The following is a 26,834-nucleotide window of genomic DNA, read 5'->3' as shown; positions in this document are numbered from 1 at the left end:
ACGCATTGTACACCTCATTTCTTTAGAATGTGGATCAAAAAAAAAAAAAAAAAAATATATATATATATATATCTATCTATAGATAGATAGATAGATAGATAGATAGATAGATAGATAGATAGTTTTTTTTTTCAATCTTTTTAGATTGAAAAAAAAAAAGTTTGCTGCCCGCACAAAGCCTTGCACATCATTGAACATGCTATGTGTATCTGTACTACTGTGCTCACATTATGCTGTGAAGTGTAAATTGCATATTGGTCCAGAACTGCCTTCCGATTAGGTGTGATTAGATGAATTACATGCTCACAGGTACATGCTTTAAACTCTAAAGACAAAAACTTCAAGACAAACATTTTCCATGAGGAGATAAATGATAAAACATCCTTCCACTATCAAATACTGTTCATCATCCTGCACAGTGAAGCCATGAGCAAAACACGCTTTTGAGTGAAGGTTAACTTCAAATGAGAAACCATTCACGTTAAATTTAGGAGAAAAATGACAATTTTGTGTTTTAATTCAGTCTGGCAAGCAAGAAACATGACAAATTCACATGCCAAGGAAGACACTGATGTCTTCAAATGAAGGGCATGGGCGTTTTGATTGCAACAGACCTGACGACCAGCAAAACATCCTTAATGTGATGAGGTGTCTACGGTGATTTGATAGACTGCCAAAGACGCTGTTCCCTCACAACGCTAACTGCATATAGATGCTAGTTAATGGGCTAATTTACAGGCACAGGTGGTTTACAATCCACACAGGCAAATTCTCCACTGCATCTCAAATATATTATCCGAAATGTGCTCGAGGTTGCTGATATGCAAAGCGCCGCTTTGCTTTATGAACTGAATCCAACTCCATGACTCAGTGAGTTCGAGATTTTGATTCATACTCTGTACTACTCTGTAAGTGTTCTCGGAAAAATCCCCTGAAATAAAAGCTTTTATTCAAGTGACCTTGAGTAAGATGCAGTAGCTGGTTAGATATCAATGTGAGAGCGAAATGTGTAGCATTCCAAAAAGCAAAAACTTCCTCTAAAAAGTCTGAAATTATTTCTGCCAAAGTTGAAACAGGGACACTGTCACTATTCATAAAGAAGTATCCTTCATATTCAATTTGACATCTTTAGATAACTGTCAGTAAATGCTGTAAAACCATACCCCCCTCTATGGGGGAACACATATTCCAACAAGCAGATGTTATCTCGCTATAAATTAACACAATTTAATGAGTTCTGCCTAATTCCTTCAGCACCTGTCAGACAAAAGCAGCAGCTGTAAACATACCTGTCCTGCTTTAGCATTTTCACACACAAAGGTCTCATAAGGACTGGCGAGCTCAGGGGGGAACTCGTTGATGTCCAGCACTTGGACAGTGATGGCTACTCGACTGGTCAGAACTGGACTGTCTGCAGAGAGAAGCAACAAACAATTACATGAATACAGAAACAGAGACATTTTGGGTGTTTTGTTCACAGCACTGACATCATGTGGATAAATTAAGTACTACCATCTTATGACAAGCCAGAGCTCGAAGGTTTATCACTGTTGCAGTAGCATGGTCAAGTGGTTAAAGAGGCTTTCATGCTTGAGTCTCCTTGAACAGATGTTATAGCTGCTTAGCCACTGCAAGTGTTCAAATTCTGGAAAACGTCTTATGTGTGTGGAACACAGTGATGCATAAATGCTGTTTTATGATGCTGAGAAGGAAAATAAAATAAATACATGCACTAAATTCATCCCATGTGTTGCTTCTAAAGCACACCTCATATTATTGTATACGGCCCTTTCGAGAGGACATTTTTTATTACAAGCCTTTTTTTAAAGGTTCTGTTATGGGTTTGAACCATAAGATGTGCATCCCATTCTAATTAGTGTGTGAAAGCCCCTTCGAGTGGGAATAGCTTGAATCCACAGTTGTTTGTTAGTGTTTCCTCACAGAGGGGATACAATGGGGAAATGTTCTCTTTGTGTGAGAGCCCAGTTAAGGTAAACTTTATGGATTTGATGTGGGAATAGGCTTTGGTGCACATTGGGAGGCTTAGCGTGTTCTCGTTTGTGTGAGTGCCAGTGCATAGGTTGGTAGGTTTGTGCGTTGCTGGGTGGTTGAGAAAAAAAAAAATGCAAGGGCGGGGGGATTGGAGAAGCAGCCACGGCTCAGTTAGCAACCTGTCTCTGACCTTGATGGAAAAAGCAATCTTCCCACCAAGGTAAAAATGACACTGATCATGGGATTTGCTGCTTTGCACTGACTGAACTACTAACACGGATGCTCAGTTGGCAAAAAGGCACTATCGCTCGCTTGTGATCGAGAACTCTATTTATAAAAGTGGGGACAACTTAAAATATTTCCATATCAATAAATTCTATATTTCTATATAGTCTCAGTGGTTTGAGCTAGTTAAGTTTACAGTTTTCCCTCTCATCTAATTTTAAAAACTCATCTCCATAACTGTTGTTATTATGAGTGATATATCATTCAGCCCACTAGATGGAGCAATGGCACAGTGGTTATATTTGAATCTGACTTCGAGCAGCAATTTAGCCCAAACATATGCTCTATTGATTTACTGAGTCCTGTATAGTTGTACAATGCTTGAGTGATTTGCCCTGAAGTTACCAGCTTATACTGTTTTTCTAATGCACATTTTGCATTTTTTATTTCTCATTTTAATTAAAAAAAAATACTTTATTATTGCAAGCAATCAACCACGGATCTATAAAATGCACTGCAGAACACTAATAAAAAGAAATCATTCTGAGTATCTGTCTGCTAAAAGTGTAACTGCAGATAACATAAGTAACAAAAAAACAAATTGTGTTGACTGTCATTTTTTTTGAAAAAAAAGAAGAAGAAAAAAGAAGAAAGATAGTAAGTGTGCTTCCTAATTGCCCCATGTCATGGTTATTACAGCATTGAATATATCTCTCCCTTGCCTTAAAATTACCAATGAGTTTAAATGCCAAAACACAACCAGTTAATCTAGCCCTGGCTCTTATTTAGCACGCCTTCTGTTCAGCCCAGTGTCTCAGGGGAACAGCACGCACTGCTCTCATTTTGCTGCATGACTGCAGTGTCTACAGACGACCAGACGGATCGCCAAGGTCTCCGAACTAAAGTGTCTCCAGCTCAGGTGTTGTGACCAGGTGAACAAAAGCATAAATGCCATCCAGCAACTCTGTCGATACTGCTGGATGCTTTCCACCAAGTGTAACGGGAATAAAAGGTGTGGGCGGATAAATGTTAAAAAGCATTAGCGGCAAGAACACTCGGTAGATACCGAGGCAGGTCAAATACAGAGGTCTGCAATAATTTACTGTTTATTGAAAACTGCTGTGCAATACTAAATAGGGCTGCTACAGACTGTAGATAAGTTAGAACAATTATTTTTTTTCTCTGTGTGTGCGTGACCTCTCCTCAACAACTGGATTTTTTTGTATGGGCACTGAAGGCATCCTTGCTTTAGTATTTATTGTTGTTATCCGTGGTTTAAGACCTGAATAACAGACAGCAAACATGCCAACGATGACAATAGTATCCAGAAGAGTGGAGCCATAACAGCCATCCAATACCCAGAACACAAAGTACTGCCAAATCTAACTCAAGGTCAAACACAGATTTGAACTCAAGCTGGGACACAAACTCTGGGGTGCTGGTTTTATCTCTGTTCTTGCTGCACCAGTCCAACTATTATTTTTAAACACTGGCTCTGGAAGTTTTGTTTATTTCTTTTTTTGTTATTGTCAGTGAGTAACATTGTCTGTAGATGAACATTGATCCTCTGAGAGGGGTGGGCAGAGGTCTGGATCAGAGCCCGACTTGTAGCGAGGTGATAAGAAAGGAGTGAAGCGCAGGTGGGTGAGGATAAAATGAGCAGAACTTCCCCCTGATTCCTGCATCTAGTATGACACACTGAACATGTAACTGCCTATTAAAACTTCCATCTCGCTTCTCTTCCTCTTCATCTGTGCTGTTTCCTCTCAGTCTACCTCATCCTGCAATTTCTTGGCACTTATGCACAAAAGCCACACAAAGAAAGGCGCACACACATTGAAAACAAAATTAGCATGTCACTTCCATGACCTTGAGGGGAAGTGACTAATATCAGTTTCCAAGGCGACAATGACTCAAGTTTTAACAGCCCATATTTCACAGTCTGTCCTAATGAATATACAGCATGTGTAATTTTGATTGAGCACCAGCCTGCCTCTGGGATAATGACTTTGACGGTTCTTAGCAGATTTGATGACTTGATGACGATGGATTTGCTTATTTATCCAGAAATTTGCTCCACTTCCTTCATAAAAACATAATTAGCTTGATGACATGTCTTAAAGCCACAGCTTCACATTAGTTCCATCCTTTTCCGAGCTTGGCTCACAACATGCTGCGATGCCGCTGCGTCGGCGGACTGTTAAACTGTGGAAGGTTCACGTTTTATTGCGGCGTAAGTAAAAGTTGACTCTGGCAAGACAAGCTCTCTTCCAATGCCAGTGACATCAAACGTGCTAAAAGAGGCAGTTAAAAATGAAAACAGAGTTAAGGCAAGTATGCTAGAGGAGACAATGTCCTGAAGACACATCCCTCTGGGAGAGCTATCATAGTTTATAGATACCTATAAACCTTTCCAGCAAAATGGGATTGAGTATTGACTTGAGTAAAAGTGCATTAAATCCTTCACGCAGATTAAGGTGGGGGAAGGACAATGACACCTGCGTGAATCATAACTGATCTCATTGTCATACTTACTGAGTTTTGTCGCTACGATGGAGATATTGTGTTGGGCGATGTTTTCTCTGTCAAGAAGTTCGTTTGTAGAAATCGTTCCCTCCACTGGATCAATGTCAAAGTAGCTGTCCAAGTCGGTCTTCCAGTCAATGGAATATCTGAAAGAAAACGTTAGTTTAAAGACATCCATTTGCAGCACAAACCAGCAAATTAAACCACAGCGATTTTCCTTCTAGCTTCATGTATATGAGTTAGGTGTAATGTAATGTTGGCGTAGCCTTCATTACTCATTCTGAATGGTCATTTCCAGGAAATGTGCTGAGGATCGCATATACATTCCAATCTAGTAATGGGGCACACGTACTTTGGCCATGCTGAGCTAACGGTTTTCTTGGGAACATAAATGAATTTTGGGCACAGTTGAAACCGTATCAATCTCTCATGCTCAATGAACAACAAAGGCATAAAGTGTTGGTTCGATGTCTGAGAACAGAAGGCATGATGTCCTCTCTGTGAAATGCATCTTTGGTCTTACTGAGTTGCTCTGAATGCAAACTACGAAACACAAAAGAGATCTGAGAGCAGACCGCATGGCAGTGACAGCGCCATTCATCACTCCATGCTATTTGATCTTAAAAGGCTATTTTTCATTAATAATTTTGTGATCGTCAATGGCGTTCCAGCAGGAATAAATAGATTGTCTTTTTTCATTCTCATTCACAATTAGGTCAGTTGAGATGTAATGGGAATCTGGTGCCTTACTCATGGTCATTTCTACAGGGCTGATAGTTAATTTTTCATGGGAGTGAGTCCGCATTCACTACATACAGAAAAGGCTGTCTTTGCCACTATCCTGGTAAAAAAAAAACATTTTGTTCCATGCCAAAGTATTTGATCTTAAAAAGCTATTTCTCATGAATATTTATAATGCTTGTTTTCCACACTACAGAGCCTCAAACTGGACTTGACTCAGTCATTAAGAGAAAAAAGCCTGGCTTACATTTACACCCTCAAGTCTTTTACTGTAATCAGGTTGATAACAACACCACTTGAGTAATATTTTCTATGAGCTTGGGTTCCATTAAATTTTCAGTTTAGTTTTGGGTCAGTCGCCATTTTCTCTTTAACTCTGCATTGCATGCGGCCTTGAAGCGAACATGATCGTGTCAAAATAGTTTAGTGTGAGTCTCTTTGATAAATATTACAGCCAAACTCCCATCAAAAGTTCAAAAAAATCAATAGGTGTAATTTTTCCTCAGGGTAAAACATTTTATTTTTATGCTTTTTGTGGGGAGAGGGTATCATTGTTGTCAACCTGCTAGTCAAGCACATGTGTTGCTTTCACCGTGGCCCATGCAGTTGGTATTACAAGATATCGCATGTTCATTAACAAACAGCGCTGGTATTCAGTTCAACGACACAATACGTATCAACACATCAGTCACAGTTTCTAAAAGTGCATTACAAAGATGAAAAAAACATTAATTCTGTATTCATGTGGGACAAAAAGCATGTAAAATAGTTTTACTTGTAATTGTCCTAATCTCTGAGTTATCTTTAAATAGAATAGAGCTCATCAACAGCTAGGAATAAGAAATCACAGATATAAAGAGTCTATTTAAGATCAACTCAGTGCAGACAGCTGTAGATATGAAAATTAATTATGGCGTTATCTCCTTCTTTGAATTGCGATGATGTTAATTCACTTCAGTGCACATTGCACACAGTGCACAAGGTGATTTAAGGGAAAAAAGGAAGGCATGTTTCAGTTTATTTTCTACAGTCGTTGGTTTTTAGAGTTTATGGTTTTACTGTGGTAGCATTTTAAAGTCCATGACCAATGTGCCTCTTCAAAGTCTTGTGATCTGTGTTACTGCCTTTTTTAGGCAGAGGCCTTTCCATCTTTAAGTTCTGAAAACTAACACAAGCTGTAGGAAGCTCTATAGAATCAGCCAACAATGCACTATTCATGATGCCCTTTTTGTCCCTGCAGCTAGAGATAGCTTGACACTATACTGCTAAATAGTGTTACTGGTCGAGTCTAAATGTCTAAAAGCATTATTCCTTATGCATGATGGGTCACTGGGTCCGTTGTTTTGAAGTGAAGAATGTATGGCTCTCTAAAGGCACACAAATGAACAATGTCAGCTGTGGTATTGATGAATATTTAAAATGTTGGAGACAAAGTGGAGATCCACAGAGTAGAGGGCATTCGTTTTTTGTTGTACAAATCTTTGCTTCTTCTCTTCTTTTGTTTTCCCTGGGATGAAATATTCATAATAAAACAACTACTGTCCATGCAACATGTTTTTTTTTTTCCCATTTTTTGCGTAACACTCTGGTAATTCATCTCTGAAATCCATTACTATAAAGCAATCCACCTGAATAAGAGCAGCTAATTTGTTTTAAAAAGCGAAAGGGTTCTCATACATTTTTAAGAATGCACTCTTTTGTCTTTGCAAAGGACAGTCTATTGTTATCCACCACTGAGGTTTAATGGTAGAAAATGGGGCAGCATGAGTAAGTGTGCGTTCTATGTATGTGTGTGCGTGCAGTGGCGGGTGCATATCGAGGCAGAGAGATTGAGAAAGAAAAGGAGCGTCTTGCCTTGATTATAAATCAGAAGATGAGTGAGGCATGTCAGATCTATAAAACTGAGCTGTAATGTTAAAATGTCTCACCTGATAATTACCCAGGAGAGAGCAGCAGCGCCTTATAAAGGACCCTTCAGCTTTCATAAACTAGGTGGTTGATTTCAGCGTTCAACAAAAAACTATTAAAGAGGAAATTAAAACCTGAGTAATTAATTCTAATAATATAAATTAGCAAAGGGAATGAATTTCCATTTGTTTTTAGTACCCTTGTAAGGTTACATGGATATATTATGCTATGGTTTACACTTTTCTTTCATCTAACACATTCTTAGATCTATTACTTCTGAGCAGTATTTAATGCAAACATGTCATCTGCATTGTCCAAAGCAGACTTACTACAAGCTACAACACTGTGAAGTGATGATACTGTATGCATTTATGTAGAATCCACAGCCATGTATGTAAACCTTGATTTATTGAAAACATGTTTTGTTCAGAATGTCTTGAAAATACTTTATCAGCAATACTAAACTGATACAACAAAAGGGATTAGATTTGAGAAGGTAAAACGTAATTCACTGTACAATCTGGGTTTTGATTGCATGATACAGTAAGTATTTCCTTCACTGTTAAAAAAAAATGATGCATGCAATCTTAAATGTTTATATAGAAGTCTATGGGAAAACAACCTGCACCCGACAAAAATAAAGCAAAAGAAAAAGAAAAAAACAAACAAAACAAAACAAGGTATGAAATCTGTTTTGTAAAATCAATTTTGTAAATTATGCAGATTTTTAAGGTCCACTCTTTGTCACCTACAGTTTTAAAAGTGATTGGTGAAAATGTTCGTCCTGTTCCTTCTTAACTGGACTTAAACAGTATGAAAGGTGTCCAGTAACAAGTCCAGTGTCTTAGTTGTTGCTAGAACTGCAATCTTCTGGACAGAGACCTCTGATGTTGTGCTTAGAATCTGGTGGAGTCTCTCTCCCAGTTTGGGGGGTTACAGCTTCTGATGTAACTAATACCACTGGGATCACTTTGGACTTTACCTTTCACATGTGTTCCTACTGTCTGCTCTATCAACCACAAGCTGATGCTTTGGCAGTCTGGTGGGTTTTCCAATGCTCTTCTGAGCATTGGAAAACGGTCATGGTCACGTGTTGACTTATATACCTAATCGGCTTGGTTGCTATAATGCCTGATAGGAATTTGTGTTCTGTGGAGAGGCAGGTAATTGGCTGTTACCTGCCTTTAGGGGATCCTTCATGATCAGGATTGTTCTACCTTGTCTGGATGAATACCTGCTATTAGCAGCCCCTTATTCGTGCTGCCAGGCAATCATGGATCGCCAAATCCTCTTGAGAACAAAGGGCAAAAATATCTTCCAATTTAACTTTTTTTGTGATTTGTATGTCGACTACAGGGGCCATAAATGAACAGGCTGGATCTCAGGAGGAGATAGCTTTTTCATAGGCTGGGCTTGTGCCGGGTCCCGGTACTGTCCAGTTCTTCATTCCAGAAAGTGGATGTCTGTCTTTGTGAAGTTGACTGGTTCTTGTTCTGGGAGGTGTGCTCTTAGGTCCAATAGCCACTTGGAGTTTGTGTTGTGTGACAACTCTTTTTCCCACATATTCTTCAAAATTGTTCCGTTTCAGCTCCGGATCGTTTTCAGTTGGGTTGATACCTTGTGTTTGGCCATAATCTTTAACCTCAGCTCAGTAGATGCATTGGTCACTGCATTGCTTTCTTCTGTCAGGGCTGGCTTATTATGTCCATACTGCTCACTATTGTTCCCAGTGTGCTATCGCCTCTCAATGTCCAGCTTTGTAGTGTTCTTTCAATGATGTTATTACATTACTGATTTATTCCCAAATTGTCTGCCTTTGTTGGCATAATTACATAGGTTCCTGCTGCTTTATCCCTATTTGTTATCTGCAAAACAAATTAAACATAACAACAGGTATCTCTAATGTTCAGCTTGAGAGGCAGGGATCAATACATTCAGTTTAGTTTAATGAGTCATTATAAACTATTAAAAACTAAAGTCACTAATTTTTGTTTTGAAAGTACACAGAATATTTAAATATACTTAATGACAACTCTTACAAAGTTCAAATAGGCTGCTTATGTTGTGTAACATTACCGGCAAGTGTAGACCTGCTAACAGATCATCCTAGCAGGATTTTAGATGGCAGTGTCAAATGTTCTACATAGACTGATTGGGCTTTAGACTGATGAGTAAACCTGACAAAACTCTCAAGATTAAAGCTATGATGACACTGATGAATGAAGACTGGAAACACCGATGAATAGAGATCTAAAACCTTCAATCACCGGCTGCAGAATGACAGTACTTCCCTATTTAACACTTTTATTCTCAAGAGAATACCAAGGGCAATTTGGCTCAATAGCCTGAGCTCTTGAAGATGGATGCGCGTTTAGATCCTACCATACTTTACTCAAGTATTTAGTACAAATTATAGTCTGAATAATGTCAACCAATGTGTTTCTTTTAATGGCAGGGATTTCTGAATCACGGGAAACACTGTAATGTAGCTGTGTTGTCAAGGTTCTACATAAAACCATCATGACGATGCAAATTTAGTATAATTAAGTTGGCACAAAATGCATAGCATCTTGACAAGTCTGTTAATCTTAGTAATTAAGAAAAGAAGTAAGTGTTGTTCATTCAGCATCATATTCGGTCAGTGGCATAACTGATTGCATGAAAAACTGATTTTCAAGTGCAGTTTGTCTCTGAACATTCCTACAAAAGAGAAATATTTCGAATTATATACAGTGCTGTGCAACATTCTTCAGGCACATTTTTTATTTCTTTTGTTCTTCTATTTTAAAAGTGTCTGGACTTCTTTAAAATTTCTTGAAGATATTTCACCTCTCAACCTCTCATCTGAGAAGTTTCTTCAGTTCTAAGAGCAACTGGTGGAGAGTCCCAGATTTTTAAGTCCTGTTGGGAGTGTCCCTAAGAGGATCCTGGACCCCCTGTTGTTCCTCTTCCTAATCAGACAAGCAAAGGTGTGAAAACAGGTGTGGGTCACAATCAGCCAAAGTTTTGGGTGAACCTGTTGTGAGACCTTGCCCCACCCTATCATGTGACTTACTGAGAACAAATGACCTAAGATGTGAGTGGGCATTAAAGTGTCTTGGAAGGGATCTCAAAACTGGATTATAGATGGCAGACAGTTGGTGTCGTAAGCCACCGCCTCTATTTGAAGATGGTTGTTCACAGTGGACATAGATGGCTTTTTCACTCCTCTTTCAAACCCTCTGTCTTCTCTGTCCAAGAAGTGGACATTGGCATTCTCAAAAAAATGGCCTTTGTCCTTTAGATGCAGGTGTACAACTCCAGATGCTCTTCTTTCCAAGCTCCTTACACTACGATGACCTGGATGACTGAGAAGCCTCACAGATATGCTTCTTATAGTTTATTAAACTGTGAATAAGTATAAAAACACACCTAATTCATGTCTTCACACAACTTAACATAGAAACTATTTTAAATTGTATCTTTTGGTACCTTGTTACAACAGTTTAGTTGACTATACAGAAAATTCCAAAATTCCAGGCTATATTTTACCCAATGGTAGTGGGCATGTGATTAAAATTGATAGAATTATGAATGCAGAAAAGTCCAGCCAGATTTTAGTGGATCATGCAATACCATCTGGAAAGCATCTAACTGGCAACAGCGTCATTTTTCCAGCACAAAAGTGATGCCTTACATGTTATTAATGCAACAAAAGTGTATCCTGCTCGAAAAATGTGCCTCTTCAAAGTCCAGACCTCATCATGGCAGACAACATCCAGAGAATTGTATTGTATGCCCTTTAACAAGACTGGAGAACTATGCCTGAAAACTGCTTACAGAAATAACAAGAAACCTTGCTTAAGAGAGTTCAGGCTGTACTGGAGTTACTTATACTATCTGGTTACACCAAATATTAACCTTTGAATTATACTCGTGTTTTAATAACTCAGTGCACATATTTCCCATTTTTCTGCAGAATATAAAGAAATGAGAGGTTACTCAAGACATTTGTGTAGTACTGTGGAGACATATGTTTGTGATTTAAATACAACCACTTCCTGGGGCATTAAAAACAAAGGTTTTCCAGACAGTTTCCACTGTGTGCAAAATATTTGTGGCAGTTTAACTTGAAAGAAACCTGAGACTGGCTTACCCTTTGATAAATCAGATCACTTTTCCCACCACTGAGATATAACAAAACTGATAAAACTGAACTGTGATTAAACACCATGTGCAGAAATATATGTCTACAGGATCTACTTTTTAATCCTGAAGAGTTTAACTTTACCTGACTGGGCTGCTGCTGGCATCCAAATCCTGTGCAGTCACTGCTCCGATGATGGTCCCCGCAGGTGTGTCCTCATACACATCCATCACATAGGAGGGCTTATTGAACACCGGAGGCTCATCCACATCCAAAACGTTAATCTTCACTGTTGCTGTGTCTTTGAAGGCCCCAGAGCTCTGAAATCTTGGATCCAGGTGAGCGTTGGAAGCATCTACCTTAAAGGTATATGCCTTCTTTGTTTCATAGTCCAGAGGCTGAGTGAGGGGAAAAAAGAAGTAATTTTTACCTCCAACTTGTTTGCAAATCATAATTGTGTCATGTGTTTGCACTTCTGATCTAATGCACTTTTGGTGTAGTGTTCATCATGTACGTGCTAAGAGCTCTTGAGGAAAATGCTGCAACTCGATATCAGCATCGCTGTTGACAGCAGTTTCCTCTCACTTCATTTTTGTTATATTATCATTTTAAAGCATGAGTAACTGCTATCAAATGTCAACATCAGTCTTCACATTCAATAAAAAACAGCATTACGTGTTATTTCCTGTATTTATTCAGTTTGGCAAAACACATTCAAGCGGCATTGTTCACACCTGCCTGCGAAAAAAAGAGTAAATGCATGTGAAAAAAGCAACAACTGATATGATAGGAAGGATAATGATTGTGTGTATGCTTGTTGTTTACATGACAGGTCAATTGGCAGTTAATAGTACAGTAGCACCAAGTTCATGAGACACATATTGCAGGTCCTGACCAGGTCAACGTTTCCCCCCCCCCTCAGGGTGATTAAGTCAAGCAGCACTTATTTGGTTCAGCAGGACTTCACCCCACATACAAGAGTTCTCAAACAATAGCTTCAGAGTTCATATGTTCTTCCTACTTGAGCGTCTGACATATCAGCTCAGGGTCAATTAGTGAAAAGCGAGGGGTGGAATGAGCGGCCTCGGCATGTCTGCGAATGAGGTGTACACATCCGACAGCAATGACACCCGTGTTCGTGCTTCTGCCTGTCTCCTGCCCTCTCATGTGTGACCAACCGTACTTGGCAAGCTTGCAGTTGGTCACGCTCTACTGGCCGGGAGTCACATGAGAGACATTCCTTTCTGTGTATTTCAAATTGACTAACATGTAACCACTATGGCAGCAATGCTATCTCCCTGCCTCAGGTCTTTGGCTTCTCTGGCCTGCTGTTTCAGAAGACACCAAGTGAAAACAGCTGGTAATAGGGCTGCAAAATGTTCTTATGTGAAGAGACAGAGGCTGTGGGAGAGTGGGTAAGCTGGAGGATGCCTAAAATTGAGGATTTTTTTTTTTTTTGCCATGCAAAATGAATATGACTAAATCATCTGTCCAAATTAAATGCACATGAATTAGCAATGTAATTAGAGTCCAACCACTAGAAATAATCAGAGGCTGTGCAGTCATGATTTCACAGTGATAACAGATGCTTCTCAAGCCCTCTGTCTCTCTTCCATCTCCACGGCTTCACAGTCTTGCACTTGCAGCAGGTGTCCATAAAAAGAAAAAAAAAAGAAAAAAGAGAGCGAGAGCACTATGTGAAGGCAAGCCAATCTGAAAGCAATCATTGACCATCAACCACCATGATTGGTTTGATTACAGTGCACCAGATGCAACTGGCTAGGCACAGCTATAAGATTCTTTAACAGGAAATACACTCTGTCCCTTTCAATCACTCTCAAGAGGTGACAACATCAAGGGAAGACAGAGCTCCCTGAAGCAACAGTCTGGTGTAAAAACTGAATTAATTGTGGGTGTCAGTCAAATTCTGATCGCCGCAATCAAGCGAGAAGTTTCCCCAAAGTTACACCGACACCTGCAAAGTAGTCTGAAATGTACAACAGTCAGTGTTTACTGAGCTTCCTGCTGTGAATTCCTGGAAACCAGCATCAAAAGGAAATCTCTGTGCTTTTGTTTCTTAAAAAGTATGTTTGAGAGAACTGAAATAACTGCACCAATAAGATATTTAAAACAGTTCTCATTACCTGAATTTATACGATTCAAACCCCGCATAAACAAAGCAAAATGAATAACATACTAATAATAGGCCCTCTGGCATAGTACATCATACTGTGCCTGGACCGGCATCTGTAGACAGCCATGCATAGTTCAACAGTAATACTTGCACAGGTGGAGAAGGAGGAGGGAAGGCGGTGGTGGGCCTGTGGACAGCAGGAGGTGTACGCCCGGCCTCATTAGCCAGAATCTCACTGGGGATAGGGAGAAGCTCTGCTTTCCATCTCAACATGCTGCATCACCACAATTAGGATACAGGCCCAAAATCTCACCCTTTATAACTGTCTAATTTTCTTGTAATCCGCAGCTAGCTGAGGACAGTCTTGCGGGATGCGATGAGGAAATGCTCCTTTCACACACCGACTTTGCCACAGTTTTGACACAAATCTCCTAGCAAGCGCAGCTGGTGTCTTGGAGCTCCAGCTGACAAATGACTTTGCATAAATAATGCCTGAAAACAGTTGAGCATGAGCAATGCTATTTAATTGCATGTGGATTCAGGCATTTTAAATGTGACTGTTTTAATAAGGCACTCTTAAACTGCAGCAACGCTTAGCCAATTTTGTCAGACTCAAAAAGTTACCTTGCTATATCTTAAAACTGCTGGTTGGTTTATTCGTTATTACTACATATTTATCACATATGAGTTATGATTCACATATTCTTGTTTCTTTTTTTCTCAACTTCTTTGCTTCTGCAGTTATACTCTCTGCATTTGCATATTTGCAAATGTTTTAACATTTCTCACAAGCCACCAACTACAAGGTGCTCTCAAATCTGTGCATTCACATTCACCCTCCCATTCACAACAGCTTTGTTTGACAAAAGTTCCTACTTATTAAGATGTCCCAGGTTTTATGCCAAGAAATTAATAGTATGGTGCATTTCTTTGAAAGATGTGTGTCTTTTCATAATTATGAAACACTCACCTTTGTTAGCTGAAACAGCCAATGTGGCAACTAGAAAGTGTTTTAAATGTCATAAAAATATTCCTGCCCTGAATCATTTTATGCAACATTTATCACATTTATAACATTTTGCTCATTATGAAACTTAATTAAGTTCATTTGACATGTTTATTCAGTGTGTAACAATTCAACAGAGTGGAAGACTAAAATATAGTGCACAGGAGACCAGAAAAATAATATAAAAAATCCAAACCTTTTAATACCCTCCCCATCATATTGTTTTAAGCTTACCAAACACTGCCAATAATATTTGATTGCACAAAGACCCCCCCCCCCCAGGATATTTTCTTCTACAGTATCAAAATAAAGAGCAGAGCTCTCAAATTCTACACTAGCATTTGAAAACTAAAAACACACAACAAACACCCCGGCATGATAGAGCACGTATTAGTGCTTTATTATGGCTTTATTATTTTTTCTTTTTATGGAGTACTATGGCAGACGATTGAAAGGTTTTGATATCGAGTCTCCTATTAAATGAAAAGAGATGACAACACGGGGGCAAAGTGCAGTTCATTTACTTCACAAATGGAAGCGGGAGATTAGACAATGCATGGACAAACCATCGAGCAAATTCCACAGTGCAAACAGTAATGTTCAGAGCTTCACGGCCTTTTAAATATGTCTGAGACACATGATGGTCCAAGTATGTCTGGGATAGCTGTGGTTAAATTGGAATAAAATGGGACCAGGAGGGGGTAATGAGAAATTCTGAGTTAATGAGAAGACGTACTAATGTGTCAACGCTTGACTTGGGGAGAATCAAATCAGACCTGCAGGCCATAGGGGAAATTTCCCAAGAAGGAAAAAAAAAACAGCCATTCATTCTGTGCCTGCATGTATCAGTTTAGGTTTTTTTTCTCCCTCTCCTTCGAAGATGACCTACTTATGAAGCCAGCTCTGTATTGCTAAGTATTACCCATATCCACACATGTATATTGTCCATAAACAAGTTGCATACCATTCAATTACATGTTTAAAGTGTCTCATTATTGCTTCAGTTGTTATGCACCTTTTTATGGGTGACTGCAGACGCAACAAGGAAGCGTATCAACGGCGGAATTTGTAAGGAGGACAAACCAAGTTCCTCTCATGTCAGTGCTACTGCTCTTCAACATCACAACAGAACATACTTGAAATTCTAGACATGGCGCAGCGCCCTTTGATATGTAAATGTGCACCTTCATTGCACTGGCAGTGATACTGAATGAAGGAACTTTATTTATTTTTTCCTTGCCAATTGAACCTGTTATGTTCCAAGGGAATTTGTTAATTCAGAGCTGGGGACTAATCACAGCATCATAGTCTCACAGGTACAGTATTATCCTTCACACACGTTAAAAAGTCCTTACATCGACAGATTCCCATGTGTGAATACAGAACAATGGATGAGCTCGTTGACGATTTATACTGAGATATTATAAGGGCAAGTCCAAAAAAAAAAGTAATTTACGTCTCACTTGGCACTCATTTCTGTTTCTACTCGCGCCTTCGCAGCTTTCTCTCTTAACAGCATAAAGTGTTAGTTGCAGCTGTTGTTGTTTTTTTGTTTTGTCTTGTTTTTTTTTACCTTGGTGGTTATTTTAGGGATGTGAGAGGCAGGATGATATGCATATTTAATAAGTTCACCGTTTGTTTGTGCATTCACTTCAGTATACTGTAACAATAGCAGAGTTCAATACTCTTCTTCAACTTCAGCTATGCTCACCTGCTAATGGGGGGGGATAGTTTTCTGCCAAAAGCCGGGACTGTATCTAGTCTTTCCCACTGACGAATCATTATCACAGCACAGCAAGCCATTAGAGGGCTGATTTTATTTGTTTGTGCTGAATGCCTGTGTTACCTGAAGAGGGCCGAAGATTAAATGGGTGAAAAATCCAACAGTGTTGGTTAATCTGTGATGTGCAGAGCGGCTTTAAATCCGTTTAACCACAGTATTATATATTTACAATACTGCTTATGAATCACCAACCCCTCCAACCCCCTCGAGAGCAAATCAAAGTTAAGCCAAACATGCCCAGAATATTACACATTTCTAATAGCAGCCGCGTGAGCCAACATATTTCTCTGAATAGCAAAAGTGCGTGTTGTCTGGATGCTTATTTCTTGTGAGATCAATACCTTCCGAGCCTACATGACAGCCAGTCCAATAAGCTAAACACATTATTTGTTGGATACAAAGTTGCTTCAGATTCCACTGAGATTGTGAGATGAGCAGTTATGAGGCATGGTTTGTCGCCGGTTTAGTAGGGCTGTCTAAAATGAATGACACCTTCATGAAGTCACCGCAATCATTGACTGACAGTTCGGCGAAATTCGGCCATGCAGAAGAATACTTAAGCCCTGGGGCCACAATTGTGCTATCAGCAGTCAACTGACCACAGAGCACAAAGAGCTTATCATCAGTAGAGAAAAGCTTACATGCCCCAGAGAGCCATTTCATGTCCCTGTGAATACCAGGGGGTCCTAACACTGCGGAGAAGAGCTGCTCACTTTATTGTGCTGCCATCAGTCACATCGGTTTGTGTCCTTGGCTGCCTCGAAGCATCTCCATCCCCCCAGTGTTCACAACAGTGGAGTGCCATGTGAGAGCCTTGCCAGCAGCTCTGTCCACACTGCAGTTGAGTAGAGTGACTGTGAAAGACTCTGCCACTCTTAATAGGACAGGGTTAGCCATGAGATGAGCCCCGAGACACTAGTTTAATCTATAACACCCACGCCTCCCCAGGCCACCGGAGAGAGAAGGCACTTCATCGACTCCTAGCACCACCTCAGCCACCTCTTTGTCACTCTCTCTCCTCTTTTTCTCTTGTTGTACGTATTTGCTCACAGACGGCACATGCAAACACAGACGTGCACACACATTGCTCCCTGCTTGGCGTCTCGGCAAGGTGTTATTCATGTGTTGGACACCTGAATCTCCCGCTGTGCTGACATATTGTTTCCTGCTTCCCCCCATCTCTGGACTCCTTTTACACCAGGCCTAAAATAACTCATTTCACCTCCTACTGGAACATTCGGCACGTTAATCAATAGATGAGTTTCAACTCTTGTCTTTGAGCAGGACTAGGTAGTATCATGCCACTCCGTGGTCTCTGTTTTTTGGGGGATTCTTTTTGGCGTGTATGTTTGTCTGTTTTTGTTTTTTATTTGTTTGTTTGTTTGTTTGTTTGTTTGTTGGGGGGGTACTGTAATTATCCTATACAAATATATAGGTTATGAGCATTATATGTTTCAGATGGTTTTACAATACAATGACATGTTATTTCAAGACATTTGAATGAATGTGCCTTTGTCTAATCAGTCTTCTTTGTTCTTTTGCATTCAACCAATATTCTTCACAGTTTTTGGTCCTTCAAGCAGCTTGTTCATTGTGTTTGTCGTTTGACCTTTTTTTTAAGCTAGTATCTCAGGGAGATTGAAAGGCGCTAACAGCATTCATGCTCTGAAATGATTACTGTTCAAACAGCACAGTAATGACATGTCTGATGAAGAAATTAGACTGCAGTCACTTTATGGCTTCAGTAAAATTAAGTCCTTAATTGATGGCAGGAAGGCTGAAAAAAAAGGCTTCTTCTCTCAGTACAGTCAATTGACTATGGGGAAGTCTAAATATGGACATTTTGAGCAAAGGCAAACCAAGCAATCAGTCGAATTTGTTTTGCTCCCTATTGGTGGCACACTCTTTTCTTAAATGCCATGCAACACTATAACATTAATCACTTGAACATGCTGTTCTTTGGGAGCAGAAAAAACATGTCACCTTATGCAAGCTGGATGACTCATTGGCTGACTTTGACTGCTGCTTTATTAACTCAAAATCTTGAAAGACATTCTTTCTATTTACATTTAAATACATTAAATAATCCAGCTTGTACGCTAACATAGCATCTATAAGCAAGAGTGATGGAGTCTTGAATCTTATAGACTTCTTGTATGAAGTATTATCTCAGTTAAAACTTTTCAGATATGGTCTGAAATTTGCTTGTGACAGCATCAAGCATTGATGCAGATTTGTCAGCCCCAGAAAAGTGCTCTTTGATTTGGTAAGTTTGGACGCCAGTGAACTTACTTTTCAATTTCAAGAAACCAGTCTGAGATCATTTGAGCTTACTTACAATGTGGCCATAAAGGGACAGACACAGTCAACAACAACAACCAGGGAAGCTGTGGTGTAGTGTTTAAATCATGCTGAATTTGTACTAAAAGTGTTCAAAGTGTGCAAATATTGCATCAACACCACCAGCAGCCTGTTGTTGGCAATATGGATCCCTATTTTCATGTTTTTTGCACCAAATTTTGACCCTAAATTTGACTGTCAGAGAAGACATTTTTTCAGTCCTCCGTACCATCCAGTTTTGGTGAGTTGTGGCAAATTGAAGGCTCAGTTTCCTGTAATTAGCTGACAGGAGTTGTACCTGGTGTAGGCTTCAGCTGTTCCATTCAATCTGCTTTGTGTTTTAAAGATGCTGTTCTGCAAATCTCGGTTGTAACAAGTGGTTATTTGATTATTAGCTCCAGGCAGTTTGTCCAGTCTCCACTGACCTCTGGAATTAGAAAATGATTATTACCCTGAGAACTCCCACCCACTCAATGTTTTTTCACAGTCTTTCAGATTCTCTGTAAACTGAAAGATTTTTGAATGGGAAATGCCTGTCTGATACCAAAAACCACAGCACATTCCCCTTTATTCCCTATCCCTATATCCCTGTTTCTCAGTTTGAACCTCAGCAGGTCATATTGACTTTGTCTACATGGCTAAATTTACTGAATTGTGGCGATGTGGTTGGTAACACAGTGGCTGGTGAGTATATGCTAAGTTTGAAACCTTCAAGCCATTTTTTTCTTTGTCAGATGTTTCAGCACCAAGGACAGAGTGACAAATGACACCTATGTTCACGGACTCTGTAAAACTAATTGTTTCTTTTATAGTAAGCACTAAACTTATTTCTATGTAAAGTGTACTTTTGCTATTGTTGCATGTATGTTTCTATAAATGTGGCACAATGCAGCACAGAATTTAAGCACAAATGCCTACAGCGTGGACACATTTTCTGTGTATTTGGTTTGTTTGAAAGTTGGTATTCTTAAGATGAAGCTTGTCTAAAGAGTGTCTAGTTTACGCTTTGTGCTGTTTATAAGTTTTCACTTTTTCTGTGCATTTTTTATGCAATGATCTTCCAACACTGCCTTGACAACCAACTTAAATATACTAACAATAATCTAACAATCCTAACTGATGACTTCAAAATCCATGGCAACCGATTTTTAATAGACTGGACCATTAAAGCTGAGGACAAATCTCTATACAATATGTATTTCATTAATCCATTTTCACCCTCATGTTTGTAGAGCTTCAGCGCAAAGGTGTTAGGCTTGCCACAGAGAATAATTGGAGTTCAACATCTTGTAGCATCAAACCACTGATTAATAAACTTACTCCACTCTTGCTAAGGAATAGCCAGACCATGAACATAAACTATAGAAAACCTTGACAACCAATCAAAAACGATGCCAGACATGACACCATTGTAACAAAATATCCAACAGCAGCTCAAAACACTGTAATATCCAAAGAACCATATCATATTTGTTTTATCTAATGATGTGTTAAATTTATTTATTTTATTTTATTTTGTCTGAACTGCCAGGCACTGGAGATGAAACATAGCCATTTGGCTAACTCTGGCATATTTACATTGATATGTTCAATAATATAGACTGCCCCTTTTAAATAAAAATATTTCAATTCAAATTTATTTAAAAAAGGAGATTTGCCAGTAGGATGCCCAGATACATGTAGGTGTAAGGCAAGATGGACTGGCATGGAAATGCTGTTATCATCTGAGGTTACAGGAAATCTGGCTGAGCTGTCCAGATTTTCCCTAGCATATTGCATACATATGTTCTAGATATATTATTTTACCAACCCCAGTTGTCTATATATACTCATGGTTAAGCTATAGATACAGCAGCTTGCAACTGAAGTCGTCTGTACTTCTCTACAGTGGTTTATGGACCACTGTCGCTCTCTGTGGTAATGGATTTGGAAGTGGTGCCAGAGGTTTGCAGCAAATGCTCTTTATTCAATGCACTGTGGCCGCTGGGGGCATTCAGTTTTTACAGGGAGGAGATAGTCCTGTATTAAAATAGATTCGCTGAATGTGAGCCAGCAAATATTAAGCCACACAAGCTGTCATTAAACAATGCTGTTCCTTTAGGCCTCGCACATTTCAATTACACATATCTGCCATCTTTTTTTCCCTCCCAGGAGAAGGCAAATAAACAGGCAAATGGACAAACAGCATTCAATCTGACTGAAAACTATTCTAGCGTCGTAACCCAAGGTTATCATGCAAGATCTCTCAATGTGTGGGTGTGCGAGTCTTCTCCATATACCTATAGTGGTATTTGAACACACTGTGTGCCACTGCATGCTTTTCCATGTACAGTATGTCCCTCTGTATGCACACATTTGTCAGTACGTCTCTTTGGGAATTCATTGGTGGATTTACCTATTGTCTCCCATAATCTTATGCTTTGCAGATGGGATGTACAAATTCCCCCTATGCCTCTGTGCCTCTTTTTTACCTCTCTCCCTGTATTGGTAGACTGGGAAACAGATGATCATCCTTTGAACCCAACACTCAGCCTGATCCTCTTATCATAGCCAACCTTCCTGAGTCTTTAATTTGAGGTCTGCCAAACTCTGCTCTGTGCACAATGTGGCTCTTGTCTCTACCCCACTGTTTTTAATGTGTGTGAGAGGAAGGGAAGTAAAAAAAAAAAGACAAGAAAGACAGAGAGGGAGGGGAAACGGTAGAGTGAGGGGTGATCTGTGCACATTTGCACACCTGTCTCTAGGGATAGTCTATCAACCTGAAAAAAGACAAGTCCGTAGGCAGGTCAGTATTCTGGGGAACACAGTGAACAACTCTTAAAGGCTTCATCTCTGGCTACCTGCTTCCCACGCCTTTCCAAGGCAATGCTCATTCTTCCTCTTTTCTCTTTCTCACTCCTGCTAATATCGTAATACCAGATGGGACGGAGCACGTGTTGTTTGGCAAATTACCCTGTGGGGGGTCTGGTCAGTTAGAGGGGCTCAGAATGCCTCCCTTCAATGCTGGCTTTGTACAGAACCATGCTACTGTAGGGGATACATCACAATGCTGCATTGTTGTTATGGCAGCATATCAAACATGGGAAGTAAAACAATAGCAGGAAAGATGCATCCCTGCCATCCATCGAGGCTATGCCTGATGTAAACAAATAACTGTCTTCATTTACATTATAATTGCCTCCTGTTTCATTCTGTTTTTCCATTACTGTCAATGAGAAGGTCACGATATAATGATCTACAGCTATGACTATATCCACTATTCGCTTTCAGTGTACAGACGCGTGCCTATGATCTACACACACTGGTTTGCACATGTTCATGCACACACGTATAGAGCATACTGAGGGAGCTCTTACACTAAGCAGTGAATCAATTACTCACTCAGCTGCATATTTTTGGAGGATCAAAGGATCACACACCTTTGTGTAGTCGTGTGCTGGGGCATGTACTAAAAATGTACCAGTTAACGAATACCTCAGTCTGATAGATCAGAAAAACAAATGCAGATTCGCATTCCCCCAAAGAAAATTTTAGACACTTACATCAGAAAAAGCCTGAAAGGCACAAAATACAGACAGAATTGGCTGCACCTTTTTTTCAAATACTTCTGCAATCAGATGAAATAAATGCTCCGTCCCTGAATAAAATGAGAGACAAAAACGGATCTGTTGTAACTCCTTAGCAGTGATTTTTTTTTAGTGAAGAAAGCAAGTTTTAATGTGAAACCCACTTCTTTAACTTCTACAAGTGATTTTTCATGTGAAGGAAGACTCTTTTTATACACAATTACACACAACCAAAAATAATTACGAGACAAGAAAAATTTAATGACATCAAATGAAATTAAAATTAAATGTTGCTGTTAAATAAGTATTTAAAAAGAAACAAAAAAACAGAAAAAGTTGTGGCTTATCGATTACATATGTTCCAACACATTTAAATGTTTTCTATAAAAGCATGCTAAGCATAATCTTTAGTCACTGACATTTATATTGTCTTCTTTTCCACAATGCTGACATTTTTTCATCATGCAAATGTAGCTTTCCTTTGCACTTTTTTCCCCCCTTTTCTCTTGAATCTCAATACCACTGATAGAAAATGCCATTTAAACTCACCACAGGGGTCTGCTGCATCCTGCTAAAGTGAAATACGCAAAAGAATACGAAGGTATCAGTGTAACAATAGACTTGTGTCAGCTGCTAAGTGATTGAGAGCTGATATTTCTGCATGTTTCTTTGTCCATGCGTTAGAGAGAAAGCGAGAATGCATGAAAAACTTTATATGAGTGCATCTGTGTAGTTTCTTGTGTGGGTAATTTTAACTTTTACACCTTCACATTATTTGTTCTCTATTGTTACATGACACTTTCTGAGATAGTGAGCCAAACATTTGCCAGCTGTTCCAGTGATACTGGCATGATGGCAGAATTGTGGAAGCGTGAGCATTTCTGTTTATTATTTATTGTGTTATGGCTCCAAATGGCAATGAAAGGTATGAGTTTGTGCACTGCTGAAAACAACATATTGCACAGTATTAGTTAGGCCTGTAATGCTTGATGCTTTCATAAAACAAAACAGAGTGGAGAGGCAAACAAATCAACATCAGGAAGCTCGTGTTTCTGTGTACATAGGCACTTTGACTTTGATTTTGATTAATATGGCCCGATGAAGGCAAAAAATCAATCCAGTGGTAATTAAAGTTATATAAAATTCTATTAATGCACTTTTTTGTGATGCATGCCATCATTCTAAAAGCTGTACCTTTTAAGAGATGGCCGGTGAAACCTTAATGAGACTGCAATGTGACTCTTCTCTGCCCATGCAGCACTCACCCACCCACGGCAATTGACTTGAATGCTTTCAATGTCCAAAGAGAAATATCATCCTTTTGCTGTGGGTGTAAGAGTGACATTATGTCTATTTATGTGTGTTAACATACGTTGTTAACCAGATTTATCACAAAGAAAGGGTCACAACAGAACAGAGCATAAATGATTTTAATGAGGATATTCTGACTTGAAGAAATTTAGAGGTTTGCTTTTTTGTGTCACAGCTCTTTGTCTAAATCTAAAATTGGATTTTTCTCTCTACAGATAACACAGAATGGCTGAAAAAGCAAAGAATCAAGGTGCTGGAATGACCAAGACAAAGTCCAGAACTCAGCCTGATTGAAACACTTTGCTGGGACCTTGCTTTTGGTTCCTTGCTGGAACCAAAATTCCTCCACAAAGATGTGACGAGACTGATAAAGTCATAGAAAAAAATGATTACTTCAAGTTATTGCCGCTAAAGGTGGTTCTACAAGCTGTTGAATCATGAGGTGTACTCAGGCGTTAAAGTGGACCAGCAGAATCCGGTACAGCGTTCCTGCACCTTGAATTAATGAACATTTAAATCTGATAGACAGGTTAATGCATATTATTGCTGAATGAGTTCATTTTTGTGTCCTGCAGCCTGTGTCCTGTAGCTGGCTGTTGCTTTTAGTAATGGCACGAATTCACTTATTCAGCAATGAGAAAATAATGAAAAGACCTGGTCACACTCTTTTTTTTCTTCTCATCTTTGTGATGTATTTAAGGTGCAGATGTAAATACACTCGATCACTATACAGCATCTAGCTAACACCACAGAAGTGGAATGAAAGTAAATGAGAGTAAAGGAGGTAAATTGTTTTAAGTAATTTCAAATGTAACTTTTCAACCTGTTTAAAAATGACAAAAAAAAAAAAAAAACACAAAAATGTTTCTGCACAGTTCTGCTTATTTTTTCAAAGGGTTTTAAAATCAGACACTGGACAATTGATGTATACTAATTTTGTGTTATTCAAATCCAAAAAATTGCAATGGATATTGGAGTAGCAGCACAGGTCACATTTTATTTTGGTGGTCTTGAGCAATACTTCTGATGGTCTTTCAAAGTTTCCCTTTGGACATTGGCTGCTTCTTCATTTGCTTTCAGTACTTCTACCTGACTGTTTACAGAGGAATGTTTATTTTGGTTTCTTAAGCCACTTACCACTTATATTCAAGTATAAAAGAGGCACCTCATTGGATAAACCAGTGTTGTCTCTATACATAACAAGCAACTTTGTAAAGACTTAAATTAAATCATGCCAAATTTGTAACTTGCTCCCTGTTACAAAAACACATCATTTGTTCTCATGTTTTGTTGGATTTATGATACATTCTGTCATAGTTTTGCATTTCAGCCAGTGGTGTTATGGATCTAGGAAAAATGAATGGAACTACAAACGTAGGTTTTAATTTACCATGTAATGCAATGTGGAAAGCATCTGGTTGGCAACACCTTGATTTTTCAGCATGGCAATGATTCTAAACACACTGCCAATTCAGTCGAACTATACCTGCACAGAAAACCCCACAATGGTAAGCTTTTGGTCATGGATTGGCCAACACAGAGCCCGTATCTCAACATTAATGTAGCAATGTGAGATCATCATGACCAACATCCAAAGAAAAGCTTTGAATGTCCTTCAAAAACTAGTTACTAGTCCATGACAAGAAAACTTCAGGTTCAGACTATCTTAAAAAGCAAAAAGCAAAATTACATAATTTCCTTCATTAGGGATTAAGAAAGTATTCTGATTCTGATTCAAAGCTGGTCATGGGAAATACTGACTTTCATACCACAGAGTATCAGGACCACATTAAGAAAAAAATATATACATTATTAATCATTTTGAGAATAAAGTCAAAATTCTATTTCAGGAAAAAAGTTGAAATGTGAAGATTCCTGTTGTGGTTTTAAGAAAAAAACCTGCAGCTGTTATGCTCTATACAAAGTGCCCTCTGTAGTGAAATCAATTACACTTACAGTTACAAGGAAATTATCCCTCTTTTAGCACATAAATACTATGTGGTGATAATTATAAGGACGTTGAAAAAACGGTGCAGAAATCTGCATCTGCTCAGAACAAAAAAAGCACACAAACTCTGAGTTGGCCAGATTTGTAAAAAAGCAAAATGGCTGGCAATGGACAAATGCAAGGAAACAATGGTTACACTCTTCTGCAATAAAGAGAATGTATGTTGTATCACACAGCACGACAGTGCCAAGGCATTTTGCATTTTGTTCTTAATGTGGCCCTAACACTCCTTTGTACTTTCAAGCTAATCAGACTTGTACAAACTCTGTTTTCCCCTAACATAGTGTGTCTCCATGTATGCACATTTCAATAAATCACTGAACTTATTCCCCATTTCCATTCCCCGTAGGTGGCTGAAGACTTTTGCACAGCACTGTCTATACATATTTAAATGTAATAATGGATTGCATAATCAGTCTTAATATAGCTTCATTTTAGCAGATTAGAAGTGATTGCGCTGGCTGGACCATTCTATTTCTCTCTCTAATTTTAGTCTGTGGCTGTAATGGCCTTTTTTCACCTCTTGCAGTTACAGGCCCCCCTCGAAAATGTGATGACAGATCTCAGTGGGTTTATCCTAGGAGTAATACATTTCACTAATATCACTATGTGCCACTTACCATTTTGTGAAGTGATATCATGGCCACTCTAATGCTGTGTGTGGTGAAAGAAGTTGGTATTAAATGAGATACTTTTGCTCTGTGGTTCAAAACAGCCAGCAACCAAGACCTCTCGCTGTGGGTCACAATGCTCTCGATGTATTAATCCATTTAGCAGAAAGAACATATGGCATACTAAATGAGCCTTGACGTGCTGAGTGAATGCTTTATATAGCACAGGCGCTCAGAGAGAGTTATGCCATGTCTCCGTGCTGTGCTTTAAGGCATGGACAGCAAGGACTCAAGCAGAGAGCAACATCTCACAACTGAGAGATCACAGGTGTGGCCCTTGCATCTGCCTAGTCCAGCATTATACAACATAACATAAAGAGGGACTACCTGAACATTTTCACTTATTTGAATATTGTTGCTATGGCCTAAAAATGCTACAAAAACCTTTTGCAGTGCTCAAAACTCATAATCACACTACTAAAAATATTATCCATGTGGACATCCTGGGTGTAAAGATAACAAAAAACAATGCATGATGGCAGTAACGCGTTATTTGT

At 39.1% G+C, this 26,834-nt stretch overlaps 1 protein-coding gene across 1 annotated transcript in view; it reads right to left on the bottom strand.

Annotated features, from left to right (window-relative positions):
- LOC146625383 (cadherin-12-like) overlaps window positions 1-26,834 on the bottom strand; it is a 65,162-nt gene that overhangs the window by 10,546 nt on the left and 27,782 nt on the right. Inside the window, exons 6-8 of the mRNA XM_085362031.1 lie at window positions 11,663-11,916; window positions 4,753-4,889; window positions 1,290-1,411 (exon numbers count right to left, since the gene is read on the bottom strand). Of these exons, the coding sequence (XP_085218157.1) occupies window positions 1,290-1,411; window positions 4,753-4,889; window positions 11,663-11,916 (513 nt within the window). The remainder of the gene's footprint in view (window positions 1-1,289; window positions 1,412-4,752; window positions 4,890-11,662; window positions 11,917-26,834) is intronic.

Source organism: Diplotaxodon limnothrissa, linkage group LG9 (assembly GCF_057381915.1).
Source record: "Diplotaxodon limnothrissa isolate DT_005_m linkage group LG9, D_limnothrissa_male_GT1.1, whole genome shotgun sequence".
Taxonomy (NCBI): Eukaryota; Metazoa; Chordata; class Actinopteri; order Cichliformes; family Cichlidae; genus Diplotaxodon; species Diplotaxodon limnothrissa.
This window is presented reverse-complemented; position numbering and strand designations above follow the sequence as displayed.